Source organism: Alexandromys fortis, unplaced genomic scaffold (genome assembly GCF_014885135.2).
Source record: "Alexandromys fortis isolate MF-2015 unplaced genomic scaffold, M_Fortis_MF-2015_v1.1 scaffold_32, whole genome shotgun sequence".
Classification (NCBI taxonomy): domain Eukaryota; kingdom Metazoa; phylum Chordata; class Mammalia; order Rodentia; family Cricetidae; genus Alexandromys; species Alexandromys fortis.
Genome location: NW_026067938.1, coordinates 471,605 through 484,883, shown reverse-complemented (window position 1 = coordinate 484,883; position 13,279 = coordinate 471,605). Strand labels below are relative to the sequence as shown.

The 13,279-nt window shown below is 36.7% G+C and overlaps 1 protein-coding gene and 1 long non-coding RNA gene across 7 annotated transcripts in view; one reads left to right on the top strand and one right to left on the bottom strand.

Moving 5' to 3' along the window:
- The window catches only part of Asb5 (ankyrin repeat and SOCS box containing 5), a 53,737-nt gene that overhangs the window by 31,766 nt on the left and 8,692 nt on the right, over positions 1-13,279 (top strand). Inside the window, exon 1 of one of the 6 annotated variants that reach the window (XM_050147315.1) lies at positions 3,414-3,898. The exons of the other annotated variants lie outside the window; for them this stretch is intronic. Within the exon in view, the coding sequence (XP_050003272.1) occupies positions 3,775-3,898 (124 nt within the window). The 5' untranslated portion in view covers positions 3,414-3,774. Of the gene's footprint in view, positions 1-3,413; positions 3,899-13,279 lie in introns of those variants that run through there. 6 annotated transcript variants of the gene reach the window in all.
- Positions 1,237-13,279, bottom strand: part of LOC126504803 (uncharacterized) — a 28,341-nt gene continuing 16,298 nt past the window's right edge. The window contains exon 3 of the long non-coding RNA XR_007592713.1: positions 1,237-1,831. This is a non-coding gene — a long non-coding RNA (uncharacterized lncRNA). The remainder of the gene's footprint in view (positions 1,832-13,279) is intronic.

Genomic DNA, 13,279 nt, shown 5'->3' with positions numbered 1-13,279 from the left:
TAATCTATGTGGACTGGTTATGCCAACTTAAGAAAAAAGGTTAAATTTGTGCCTTGAAGTTAGATTTGTAACATGGTCATCAGGTCGGCCCTCTTTCTATTGTTTTTAAGTTCATCTTTGCCTAATCGTGTCTTACATCCTTATATAGATTTCTGTAGTGATAGGAGTGGCAGGGCTGCGTCCCCAGCACCCAGTTGCTCGCATGACTAGCTTATGCCCCGGAATAATTACATGGAAACTATATTCTTTTAAACACTGCCTGGCCTCTTATTGGCTAGCTCTTACATATTAATTTAACCCATTTCTAATAATCTGTGTAGCCCACGAGGTGGCTTACCAGTGAGGATCTTAACCTGCGTCTGTCTGGAGTGGGAGAATCTGGCGACTCCCTGACTCAGCTTCTTTCTCCCAGCATCCTGTTCTGTTTTCTCTGCCTACCTAAGGGTTGGCCTATCAAATGGGCCTAGGCAGTTTCTTTATTAGTAAGAAATCACTCCCACATCATTTCCCCTTTTTCTGTTTAAACAAAAAAGAAGGCTATCATTTTAACATAGTAAAATTACATATAGCAAAACAGTTATCAAGCAAGAATTACAGTTACAATATTTATATCTATTTTATCTTTTATCATAACTAAGGAAAACTATAACTATCTATTCATTCTTCAACTCCATCAAAGACTCCAGAAGGATATAATACTACCTAAGTAAACAAGAAATAAGAAAACTCTAGAAATGACAGAGACATCTCACTGCCTGGACAGTCATTCAAAGTTCCTCTGTACCGTTGGGGCATACATCTTCAGCCTTCAGGCCCATAGTATCCAGCAGACATTTTCATCAAGCAGGAAATTTCAAAGACAGTTCAGTCATTTTCTGCTGTGTCCTGTAGAATGTCTCGTAGACTCTTTCATGAATCAGGAACCCCGAAAGATATCTCACCTTTAGGCAAGTTTAGCAGTCCTCTCTCTGAGGGTTCTCTGTGTTCAGTTTATGCAACAGTCCAGGCAGTGCTCTTAACCTCAGAGCCATCTCTCCAGCCCCCATGAAATCACTTTTAAAATCCCTTTCTTCTGAGTAATTTACAATATTAAAATAGAAAAAGTCTGCCTCAGTTTATCTGCAAGCCAAAACATAACTCAGTTAAGTATATAGCTATGATCAAATCCAGTTTCTTCTTTTATAGACAGACAGCTAGACGGATGGATGGATGGATAGACAGACAGACAGACAGACAGATAGATAAAATATAATCGCATCACCCCTTTTTCTTTCCTCCAGCTCTCCCAATTACTCTCACTCAAACTCATCCCATAACCTCCCTGAAGTTAGTAAATTTTTCTTTGACTCTTATTGTCATACACATGTGTATGTTTATGCATGTGTATGCACAAATATTATATAACCTGCTTGAGCCTGATTTTGTTGGTAGTGTGTATGGACTTTCAAAGATGGTCCTCTGCATTGAATACCAAAAAGTATTCCCACATCTGGTACAATTCTCCTTTTCCAAGAAGTCATTAGTTACCTGTAGTTCCTTGTCTAGGAGTGAGACCCCCTTATACCCTTTCCACATTCCCATGCCCATTGATATCACATTGTTGTGGTCCTACTTATGCAGCCATTTATAGGAGAGTATACACAGAAGACTTCCTGGTACTCTACCTCTTACAGTCTTTCCTCCTTCTCTTTCATGATGTTTCCAGAGCCACAGCTGCAGGAGCTGTGATGTAGTTGCATTCACTTGAGCCATACTTCCCTCAATCTGTTGATCTCTCTGTTCTGTCCCATTGTGCTTCTCTGTGGTGGTCTCCATTGGCTGCAAAGAGAGACTTTTAAGAGGAGCAAGAACAAATTAATCTTTAGAAAACAGTACAGATTATGTTGGTTATTTTACCCCTTCGCTTTACTGGAAATTTGCATCACCTAACACTTAGAAAAACTTCTGAGGTGTCCTTAAGTTTCGTATTTGAGTTACTCTTTAAGATGGGATACCATTTAAAAGATGGGCCAGGGAAATAACATAGTGATTCAGGCCTTGTGATCATACTACACAACTTAGGTGGAGAGTCAGATATAGACAGTTTAATATAATATATCGTATCTACGACTGTTTTAAGGACAAATTTGTTCCAGTATTTGAATCTTCCTATATTTATTTTTTTTACATTAACAAAAGCATGAAGCTGAAAAATCCTGAGCCTAAAACTGAAGTTTCTTATAATTTTTTAAACAAAAAAAATTATCTACTTTTATTTTAAGAATTCATACTTTCTCAGTGAGTGTAAACTATGCCACAAGGAGCTAGTGGTCAAGTATCATTGGCTCAAGTCAATACCAAATGCTGAATAGGCCTTTCTAGTCTTTGTATCATCTGGGGAACAAGCCATCCATACCAATTGCCCTAGCTGAGCTGTCTCTGAGCGTAAGTTTTACTGGGAATATCTAGGTCTTGCAGTGGCACTATGTGGTTCCTAAAACTCATGTACTAACTTTTCTTTTATGTGTGCCATAAAAACTGAATCAAAGACCCTTAGAGACAGAAGAGTATGATGACACCCACCCAGCCAATGTTTTAGAAAGTGAGGAAGGGATATAGATAGTTAGGTGACTTTTCCAAGTCAGAGCTTGAGATAAGAAAGGCATGTTTTGGGGTATCCACCAGTGATTTATTTGATGTAAGTAACATGGTAGCAGATGTCAACAGGTAAAGCATGGAAAATCACTTTATTACATGATTCATTTTCCTCCTCCTTGACTTATTACAGGGGGACAGAGCTCCAATTATTTCATTTCCTCTATGGGCCAATAGCAACTAGAATCTTAAAGATGACACTAAAGAAATGAAGGCAGATAATTGGCTCTGTCACCATCTGTCATCTGGACAGATCTCAATATGTAAATATCATGTAATACGATGAGCAGCTCAGTTAATCCATGGAGTCCCTTCACAGTTTACTTGTCCTTCTTCCTCCCCCGTGGACTGTTAACCCTGTTCAATCCTCCATGCTAGCAATACACAAATAAACAACGGGCACATGTTTAGTTTTTTCCTCTCATCTCTCCAACTTCTCGTTCCTTTACCTTTTAGGGTAAAAAATCTCAGCCATACTTCAGTCGCCTACTGATGTCTTGTGGTTTAGAAATGACCTCTGAAAAAATCACAGTAGTGAGCTGTGCCTATGGGAATAAGAAGTCTGTGATTTTTCAATTCTAAACATAGATACTCACAAAATTAAAACACAAGTTAGATACCAACGAATCCATATGCACATATAATGCTTATTTCTGATGATGCTGGGGTAAGGCCGAAGGAATCTTTGAGCCAGAGCCTTCTGACTATGAAGTTCTATCTAGCCTTCATCAGTGGGCAGTTTTATATTTTATCAGTGGGCAGTTTTACATTTGGTTGACGTGCGTGTCATTGAAATAGGCTTTGACATTAAAGCAACAGCAAGTGATTTTAGTAAAATTTCTTGATTTGTATCACACAAACAGTTAAATATTTCTTGCTGCAGAGAGTATCCGCTTTAAAAATAGAAAATGCTGCAACCTTTCTGGCCCTTCCCCCACACTGCATCTACCAGCCCCTTTCCAAGTATTTCTGAATAGAGCTCAATGCTGAAGCTTTTCTCCAGGCAACACACAGGAACCTTTGTGAAAGTCGGAAGGGGAGGAAAAAGTAGGTAGAGAGCCAGATGCTAATATTTCTTCTGGGGAAGAGCACTTGTATTCATGACAACTGCTTGTTACAGACAAACACACCAACCAAAGTATGTCTGCAGACATTGCTGTGGAAGGGAACGCCATTAAGCAAATCCTCCCGAAAAGAAAACTAGCAAATGTAGAGGAATGTTCTTCTAAGCGAAAAGCTAGCTGGGGTATTCTGACCAGTCAAGGTTAGTATAGCCGCCATTTGCAGTAAACTACATTGACCTAGTTTGGCAAATACTAACTTTAAACTGTGGGTGCTTTCCAGAATGTAGATTCGGGAACGTATGGCGTGGCAGAGGACTGCACAGCGGTTTCATCCTTTAGTGTGTTTGAAAATGCATCTGCCGAGTCTCCACTGTGATTGGATATTAAAGACAATGGTCAACTTTTAGATGCTGTGTTAAGCCTCTTTGCATTTTAGCAGTGAACTCTACATTGGCATGGGAATGGAAACAGGCTATTATGCAGGAAAAGGCTGTTTAGAAACAATATGAATTTTAAATCATGTATTTTAGAGCATAAGCTAGAAGGGTGATTTAACTAAGAAAATGAGTGCAAGGTCTTTGTTGAAATGTCCTTACATTTTGTGAATTTTAATGATAGAAAATTGTGTTAAGTATGAAGAAGGTTGAACACAGTAGTTCAAAGAGCGGTTCTGGGAGGGAACTTTATGTTAAAAGCAGAAAATACCTTAGCAAATAACAGGACACCAATATAGTCCATAAAAGATTTAAATGCTGGAAATGTGGAATCGGAAACAAACTATCACCCCATCATAACAATTATGTTTACTGTATAATAGGGTTTGAAGATTATTATTTATAAATTATTCGTTTTCAAATAAAGCAGTTATAAGCCAGACACAAATTTTTAAAAGATTAAAACATGCAATTGGATTGTTTCTCCTCACTACAAACACATCTCCTTACTTAAGATTATCAATATGCTTAACAATAAAAAAGCCGAATAGCATGAGCACAGTTTGACTGCAAAGAAGACAGGCAGAAAGGCAAAAAGAAAAATTAAAAAAAAAAAATGAGCTGTCACTTTAAAACATGAAAGCCTAATTCCGTGACCTACAAATTGTTTTTCTCTTGTGTGTTTATGATGCCCTGGGAATAGTAACAGCTGTTGGAAAGTATCACCAAGTAGTTTCACGTGTCCCTCTAAGCCTTTACGTCCGCAGTGAATGCAGTGCTTTTGGAAAAAATAATGATCTTTCAGACTTTCGTTAAATGGAGAGAAAATAATCCCAGTGGTAGAGCTCAAGAAGTGACAATGATAGATGTGTGAGAGGTGGCCAGAAAAGTGCCTGAATTCACCTAAATGAGTCTCTGACATCTTAGTGGTTATAGAGGCTCCATGGGAGGTTGAAAGTAAGCTACAAAATTACATTCTGAATCTAATTATGATAAATAACCTTTGACCTACTTTGAATATATTGAAATTATGGTAAATGGGAAATTCACTATATTTTGAGGGGAAAACAAGACTTAGCAAATTTCTACTTGATTAAGCTTCAGGATTTTCCAACACTGTTAATGAGTGTAAATAGGTCCAGTCCTGATGGAGGTTATTTGATGGTAAGGATTAAAATTTTAGGAATTTCCTGAGCATAAATGTAGGGATATTCACAAAGCTAAGTGAATTTGCTGATTTCCTAAATCTAGAAACCATTTGAGGGCTAGCAAAATTATAGATAGGTTGAATTGTGATTTACCAATAGGGAGATTTTTAAGGACTCCAAATTAAGAGTTCTATTGTGTTAGATTATCTATTTAAGTATCTAAGTGGAAAAGTTGAACAGTTGGCTGGACATGAATTCTCAAACTGAGAGGAAAGGACTGGTCTGGAGATAAACAACTGGGGTAACCACCATGGGTAATGTTTGTACACAGAAAAATGGTTCAGAGGGTACAAGGTGCTTGCCCCTAGTCACAGCTTGCCAACCTGAGTTTGCCTTATAAATCTGCATAGTAGAAAGAGAAATGCCTCTCACAAGATCTCTGACATCCACCCTCATGTGCTGGCCTGCATCCACGTGTGACACACATACATGTACAAATACAGACACACCTTAAATAATTAAATGTAACAATAAGTGTACTGATAATTAGTTGATACGTGATAAGGTAAATAGTAATATACATGACTATCATATGTGATTAATACCAAGTAGGATTTATGTAAAATGCTACAGAATTGTATTTTGCAACATGAAACAATGACAGTATGACTAAATGAAACAATTGGAGTCCTGGCATGGTAGGTTACTTCTGTAATCTCAGCCTACTGGAGGCTGAGGCAGGTTGATGGCCATGAGTTTGAGGCCAGCCGGAGCTACCTAATGAGTTCCAGTATGGCCTAGACTACAGAGGGATATACTATCTAAAAACCTTGAAAACAGAACCCCTAATAGATTCAAGGCAGAGTGAATCATATGATCGCATCTCCATTTAAGCACTTGTTTACTTTTAAAAATTTATGAACAGAGATAATACAAGTAAGTGTATACTACAAATTTAACATTTAAATGTAAAGTGAACAAAAATTATGTATAAAGAATTCCATTTTTAGAAAAGGAAATCACACTGATGGAATGGAAGGGATCATATTTTGAAGCCTATCTTATATCAAACCTGGTATTAATATTTTTTCAAGTCGTTTCAACATCATGTAGTCAGAAAATTGATCCCATTGCTTTCCTCACGTAGGTAGAGTGAGGATGACTCTGCTAGTGATAAACATCAAGACTAAGTTAGTAGTTCAATAACCACAATAGTCACTTGCTCTTTGTCAATTGTTTAGGGGTGCGCTTCTTTCTAGACTAAAGGGGACCGTTCTCAAGTGAATTCCACAAATGACTGGACAATACCATTAAACAGAAATAATAAATAAAAATGTAAAATTAAAAAATAAAAATAATGATGAACAGGCCTGGCAGTGGTGGCACACGCCTTTAATCCCAGCACTCGGGAGGCAGAGGCAGGCGGATCTCTGTGAGTTTGAGGTCAGCCTGGTCTACAGATCAAGTTCCAGGATAGTCAGGGTGACACAGAGAAACCTTGTATTATTACTAGTTTTTCAATAATAATATTAAAAATAATAATACAGTTATTAAAGTATATAAGTAGAATTGCCATTTACCAATAGAGGAGTTTTACGGGCTGCTTCAAATCAAGAATTCAATTAAGTTGAAATGCCTGTTTACTCATCTAAAGGAAGGGGTTGGATAGCCAGCTGGGAATGAAGTGTAAAATTTAGAGAAGACTGAACTGGATAAAACAACTGGGATACCTAACCTGTGATATTTAAATAACCAATGGGATGGGCAAAGATCTCAAGAGCTAGTGGACAGAAAGACACAGTCTGACATAGAGGGGAGGCAATGAAAAGAGAACATCTGAGCCACCAAGAGTTGATTCCTACCAAAGAAATACAGGAATGGTCAATGCGTACGAGGTTCTTGAACAGCGTAGACTTAACTTTAAGACTATGTTACTATGGCCACTTGCTAGGATGGAAATTCCGTTTAAACCAGTGGAGAAGGAAAACAAAAAGTAGCTGCTTTTTCAGGAAATGATGAGTTTGCTTTTTAAAATGTTCTGAGAAGTCAGAACGTTATCTGGATGAATGTTCCAATGTGGGTACTAAGATTTATTAGAGGAATCAGGCTGACTTCTAGCTGTGGAGTTATTCGTTTATATACTCATGATGACTGTCCCAGTACTGTGACCATTCCTTACCTACTCATCTCATTTATGATGATAGATAAAAAAGGTTTGATGATATAGAGCTCCATAATCATAAATAAGTTATTCCTTTTTCTGTTTTTATATGTACCTAATTTGTTTCTTGTAAGAGGCACTCACTGTGAGAACAATTAGGAGCCAATATTCAAAACTGAAACACCATGAGAAAGCCATTTCTCTCTATATTTGTTTAGACATTTCCTGGTACATAATAAGAAAAAGGAACCAAAATGTTAATGGGTGACCAATGGAAACCACAGGAAGCTTCTAGTTTGCCTGATGCTAATCTTTTAATAATGTATTTATTTGTTTATAATCTCATTAACACCAAAAGCCTATGTTAAAGTATAATATTAAATAATTTTTTAACATGTATCTTAAGTGCATGGTTGGTGAGAGTTTTTCATTCACGTATGTATGCGCTTGGCTGGTGCCTGTGGAGATCAGGAGAGGGTATTTTATATTCTGAGCCACAGTTATGGAAGCCTGTGAACCATCATGTGGGTGTCAGGAACCAAACCAGGTCTTCTTCGGGAACCAAACCAGAACTAATGCACTTAGCCACAGCACTATCTTACCAGCCCTCAAATAGACTCACGGATTCTATATGCACTTTTGGCTTTGATATTTTCTGTCATACTAATAATTTTAGTTTTTATTTTCACTTTTTGGGCTTTTTTCTTTGTTTTTTTCTTTCATTTTGTCTTTAGAGGGGGAAATAAAGAAAACCTGAAATTAGGTGAGTGGGTAGGTGGGAAGCATCTGGGAAGACTTGGGAAAGCGGAGAAGGGGAATGACTATGATCAAAATATATTGTGTGAAAAAGTTTTAATAAGAAGAGAAGATCAAAGTATAACATTACTGTTTGGTTTTCAAATGAAATTCACTATTTCATTTCATTGGTTTTGCATGATATTATAATCAAGAATCATAAAAATGATTAGTAATGTCTTTCAATTCCAATGCTGATCAGACAGCTATGAAGAAACCAGTAGGATCTATGATGATTTGTAGTTATGGTCTAAAATTAAACTGATCTGAAGTTGGTTGAGTATAATTATGTAAATTTCTTTGATTCTAATAAACTCAACAGCTGAATCTTAACTGTTATTGCTTATATGGTCAAATATTTTTTCCTCTGTGAAAGATTTCAGGAACTGGGAAAACACTTTAACTTTTCTTTTAAAAAATGATATGCACCTAAAAGTTCTTGAGGAAAAACCATAAAAATATTAAATTTATGGAAGTTTTATTCAAACAGTCATAGAATTAGGCTAAGTTCTTTATTAATACTGACTTCAATCCCATAAGGAATTGGAATTACCTTCCTTTTTGACATTAAGAAAATGTTGTTTTCAGGTGCTGACTTCCAAAGGTCCCGTAAGTTGTTACATATGTAGGCTTGATTTTGAAATCAAGAATTTCTCCTGGCAGCACCATTGATCTCTAGGGGCAAATTGATATGATTAGATTATCTGGCTCAAACTAAAGCCTTCTTTTAGAAAAATATTTAAATTCATTTTTTTTGATTTGGGATACATTTAGAAGAAACTGATCAGTGAAGACACTGCAAACTTTATTCAGTTCCTTAAGATAAAGGGTGACATGCATTTTGTTTGTCTTATTTGCTTAGTTTTTCTAATTCTGTCCAAACCCATAAGCAGAGGCTGTCTTATAAGATAATGAATGGCTCATAGCGAACAATAAAAACTAATTAGAATAAGTTGCATCTCCATGTAATTCAGTGTATTCTTCTATAACCATGGAGAGTCCAGCTATGGCTGTTCTAATATTATTATAAGAAAAATTTCGTAGTGGTAATAGGAATAGAAAGATAAGGTCAGTCTCTGTTCTTGAAGACACTAGTTTTGACGGCACATTTTTTCCATCTTACTAAACATGTCCCCAAGAATTTCTCTTAATCTGGTTGTTTGTATAAACAACATAGCTCATTACATGCCTGGTGACTTATTTGTAAACTTGTGAGAGGGGGACCAAAAATTCTTGGGCCTGGAGCTTACATGTTTGGGGGTGTATTTAAGTTCTCAAGTTACAGAGTTTTACAAAGTATTCTTGTTAGTTATGGTCCTAAACTTAAGTTGCCATGTATTCATAGTGAATCTGCATCAATTGCAAAGAAGACGGTTGATTTAATATCTTATAACTAAGGGGAGCTATAAAATGCCTCAACATTTCCCATAAAAATGAAAAGGTTACGTGAAAAATGTTGCTGTTTTTCTCATGATTATAATTTCTTGTTTGAGGTAAGTGTGGTGCAATTCATATTTGGGAAAATATTTTTAAAAAAAAGGCAGAGTACCCAAACGCCCAAGTCCTCTACATCATTGCTAAGTCAGCTCTTCAGTGAGTCCAGTTGTCACGATATTGATGGTGCTAAGAATTGGAACAGGCAAAGACTATCTAAATAACAACATGATGTCACCGTAGCCAGGGACAGAAGTAAAAGTAAAAAGCTTTTGTTTTCATGACGGGATCCATGGTATTAAGGATAAAAATAATTTAGGGTTACTATTTCTCAAAGAGGGCAATCAACTAGAAAAATAAAACTTTGAAGATAATTCAGATGCTCTAAACAACAAGTCATCATATTACAAGGATCTTTCAGCTCCTTAAAATGGCTGAGCACAGCTAGTAAATGACAAGGGATTTTTTTCTCATGCTGCTAAAAAAAGATGAGTCGAATTTACCTCAGCAGCGGCTGGCTTGAAGTGCCATGGGGAGACGGTGACTTAGGTATGGTATAGATCTGTATGAAATTGTGTATATATATATATATATAGATACAGATATAGATATAGATATGAAATCATGAATCTTTTTGCTCTTGCAATGTGATATTTAAGAGCAGGCCCTTACCCTGTAATAATAAACCAGATGTCTGGGAACTAGTGCTATTTCTAAATATAGACAGTCACCCCTGCATAGCTCCACACACCGTAGCAGTATGAGTTTGATTAGCATGATGAAAGTTACATTTTGTAAAAAAAAAATAATAAATTCCATACTGATAATTTATCTGCATGAGTAAGGCTGAACATTTTTTCAAAGGATTTTCCCCTTTATCCTAGATACACAAACTGTAAAAATTTGGAATACTACAAAATAGTTATATAGTAAACTATTTTTTATCTCGTTTGATCTTGAAAAAAATAATATAAAGCATGTCCATATGGGGAAGTATGATATTTAATATTGAATATATTTGAATAGATATTTGTAGTTGCTAAATTTCTGACACTAACAGAAAAAAGCGGGGATGGGTGAAGACATTTTGAAACAGAACGATTTGAAACAAATAATTTTTGTATAAGGTGATGTGTATATTTATAGATAATTTCTTTCATAGATAATTTCTTTCATAGATTGGGTCATTTGTTGATTAATTACTTGAGGAATTCGTGAAGAAAAAGTGTAATGCAGTTACTTATTGCTTTCAAGCTGGAACCAGCTGTTGTGAGCATCAGTACAGTCAATAAGGGGAACCCATCGTTAGAATGCAGAAGAGAGCTTGTTGGAAGGGCTGTGGAGGCTTCCCTCTGCTGTAAACCTTGTTAGCTTTGCTGATTCTTAAAGGCCTTCATGATGCTGGGAAGGTCTGGGCCTACAATAAACTTTCAAAGATCGTTTTTCTAGGCCTTTGTCAATCTTATCATTCAGTTGTCTTACATAGCAACAGTTGTAAAATGTGTAGTCATAATGAAGTAGAATCGCATTCTTTAGTGTCTGTTGCTAGAATAAATAAAAAAAATGCTGAACTTTATTACATCACTAGTTAGGAACTGAAAAACTGACATTGTAAATATCATGATTGAATTCAATCATATATCTAAGCATTGTTTATTTGAGACTCGGTGATTCCCTACCTTTCTGTTGATGAAACTGAATGTAAGTGACAATCTATTTTGAAAGGTAACATAATTTTCCTATTTTCTTGCTTGAATATTCACAGTAAGAACTGATCTACATTTGAAGTGCTCAGGCACTTCATTTTGCATTAAATTTTCAGCGACAGAATAAACCAATGTGGATGATTTGTTAGGCATCACGTTTCACCCTGGAATCTTGGTCACATTTCGGAGGTCAGAAGACAACTCAAGCTGACAAAGCACTCTTACCTTCATGGGCACCTCACCAGCCCTTTCTTTCTTTTTGTGAAAGGTTCGTTGTGCGTTAGTTTGCGTGTATGTGGGTGCTCACACAGGTAAAGTGTTTAGACAGCAGGTAAAGGGCTTAGACTAGTGCCATACACATAGTGCAGCTCTTTGACATTAACTATGCCACTATGATTTGCAGGTAAACAGGAAAGAAAAAAAGGCACTCTTGCCCCCTCTACCTTAGTATTTCCATTTTCAGTAAAATACTCTTTTGCCTTTAGATGTAAAGATTCTGCTGTGTGGTCAGTGACCTCAACACTTTGTGTCATGCTCATGTGCTTACTTATTTTTCCTTGTCATGTGTACCCAGACTTTATTCAGTGGAATTATTTAGGTATCATTTACAGGGTTCTGGTCATTTTGTGGAAAGATTATGATACTGATACACAGGTAGAATCAAGAGGGCTTTTGAATTCTCTAAACTGTGGAAATAATGAAGTCATTTCTAAAATACAGCATTCTTCTGTACTTACATCACTAATAATTTCATTATATAAATAAAGTTTAGATAGGAATTTCATAAAACGTGCATTGTTGACTAATATCCAACTGACTATATCAATTTATGAAGTAAAATTAATTGGTGGCCTTAAAATGTGTGTGTTTATTCTATCCTATGGATTTAACAAGGGACGAGAATTAGATAGAAGATAGATATTAGTATTGATAATTTTACTATTTTACAAATATTTTAGTCAGTTTTGGTTTTGTTTCTTAAATTTTATTTAAATAAATGTTTTCTGGCACATATAGCCTCCTTATTTAATCACTTTAAATCCTATATTATTATCTTTAATATCCAGTAAATTAAACCAATAGAGACAGGACTGGGGGAGAGAGAGAGAGAGAGAGAGAGAGAGAGAGAGAGAGAGAGAGAGAGAGAGAGAGAGAGAGGAGAGAGAGAGAGAGAGAGAGAGAGAGAGATATGCAGGGGCAAAAAACATCGAGATGGTGGAACTGAGCTTTTGACATCTTCCTTTGAAAGAAGCTCTCTTTCTCTGAGATAGTGGCTTTTGGGCAGAGAAAGCCGGGAGAGAGAGAGAGAGAGAGAGAGAGAGAGAGAGAGAGAGAGAGAGGAGCAGTTGATATGTCTCTTGAAGAGAGGGAGAGGAGAGCTCACGCACGAAGACCTCTTTTCCTAGTGGCTGGGGTATAAGAAACACCCGAGAAGAGGAAATTGAGGGACATGACATCTAGGTTGGAAGATAAGTGCCGTGGTTTACCCACACCTAATACACAGAGAATGTGTGATCTACCAGTGGGCCTATGACAATATTAGCACCATTTCCAAAATAGTTGACTCTGTGTCCCCTTTGATAACACCTTTCTGGGACCTATCTAGGCTATGCCATGACCCAGACTTGGGGCTGACCCACTTGACCTTCTTAGCAACAGTTTGAAGCTCATACCCATCAGGACCAGGAGAATCTGAAGGCTGGGGTTAGGAGAGATAATAGGGCAGGCTCAGAGTGTGAAGCCATGGGTTTGGCTCTTAGCACTACTAAAAATCCAGTAAGTACATCATTTCTGCTTATATACGAAAAAGCGTGTAGTTCAAACTTTGGACCTTTTGTGCGTCCCATACTTTTTGGTTGATTACTCAGTAGATACTATAAGTCTGCTGTAAGTCAGTTCTAGA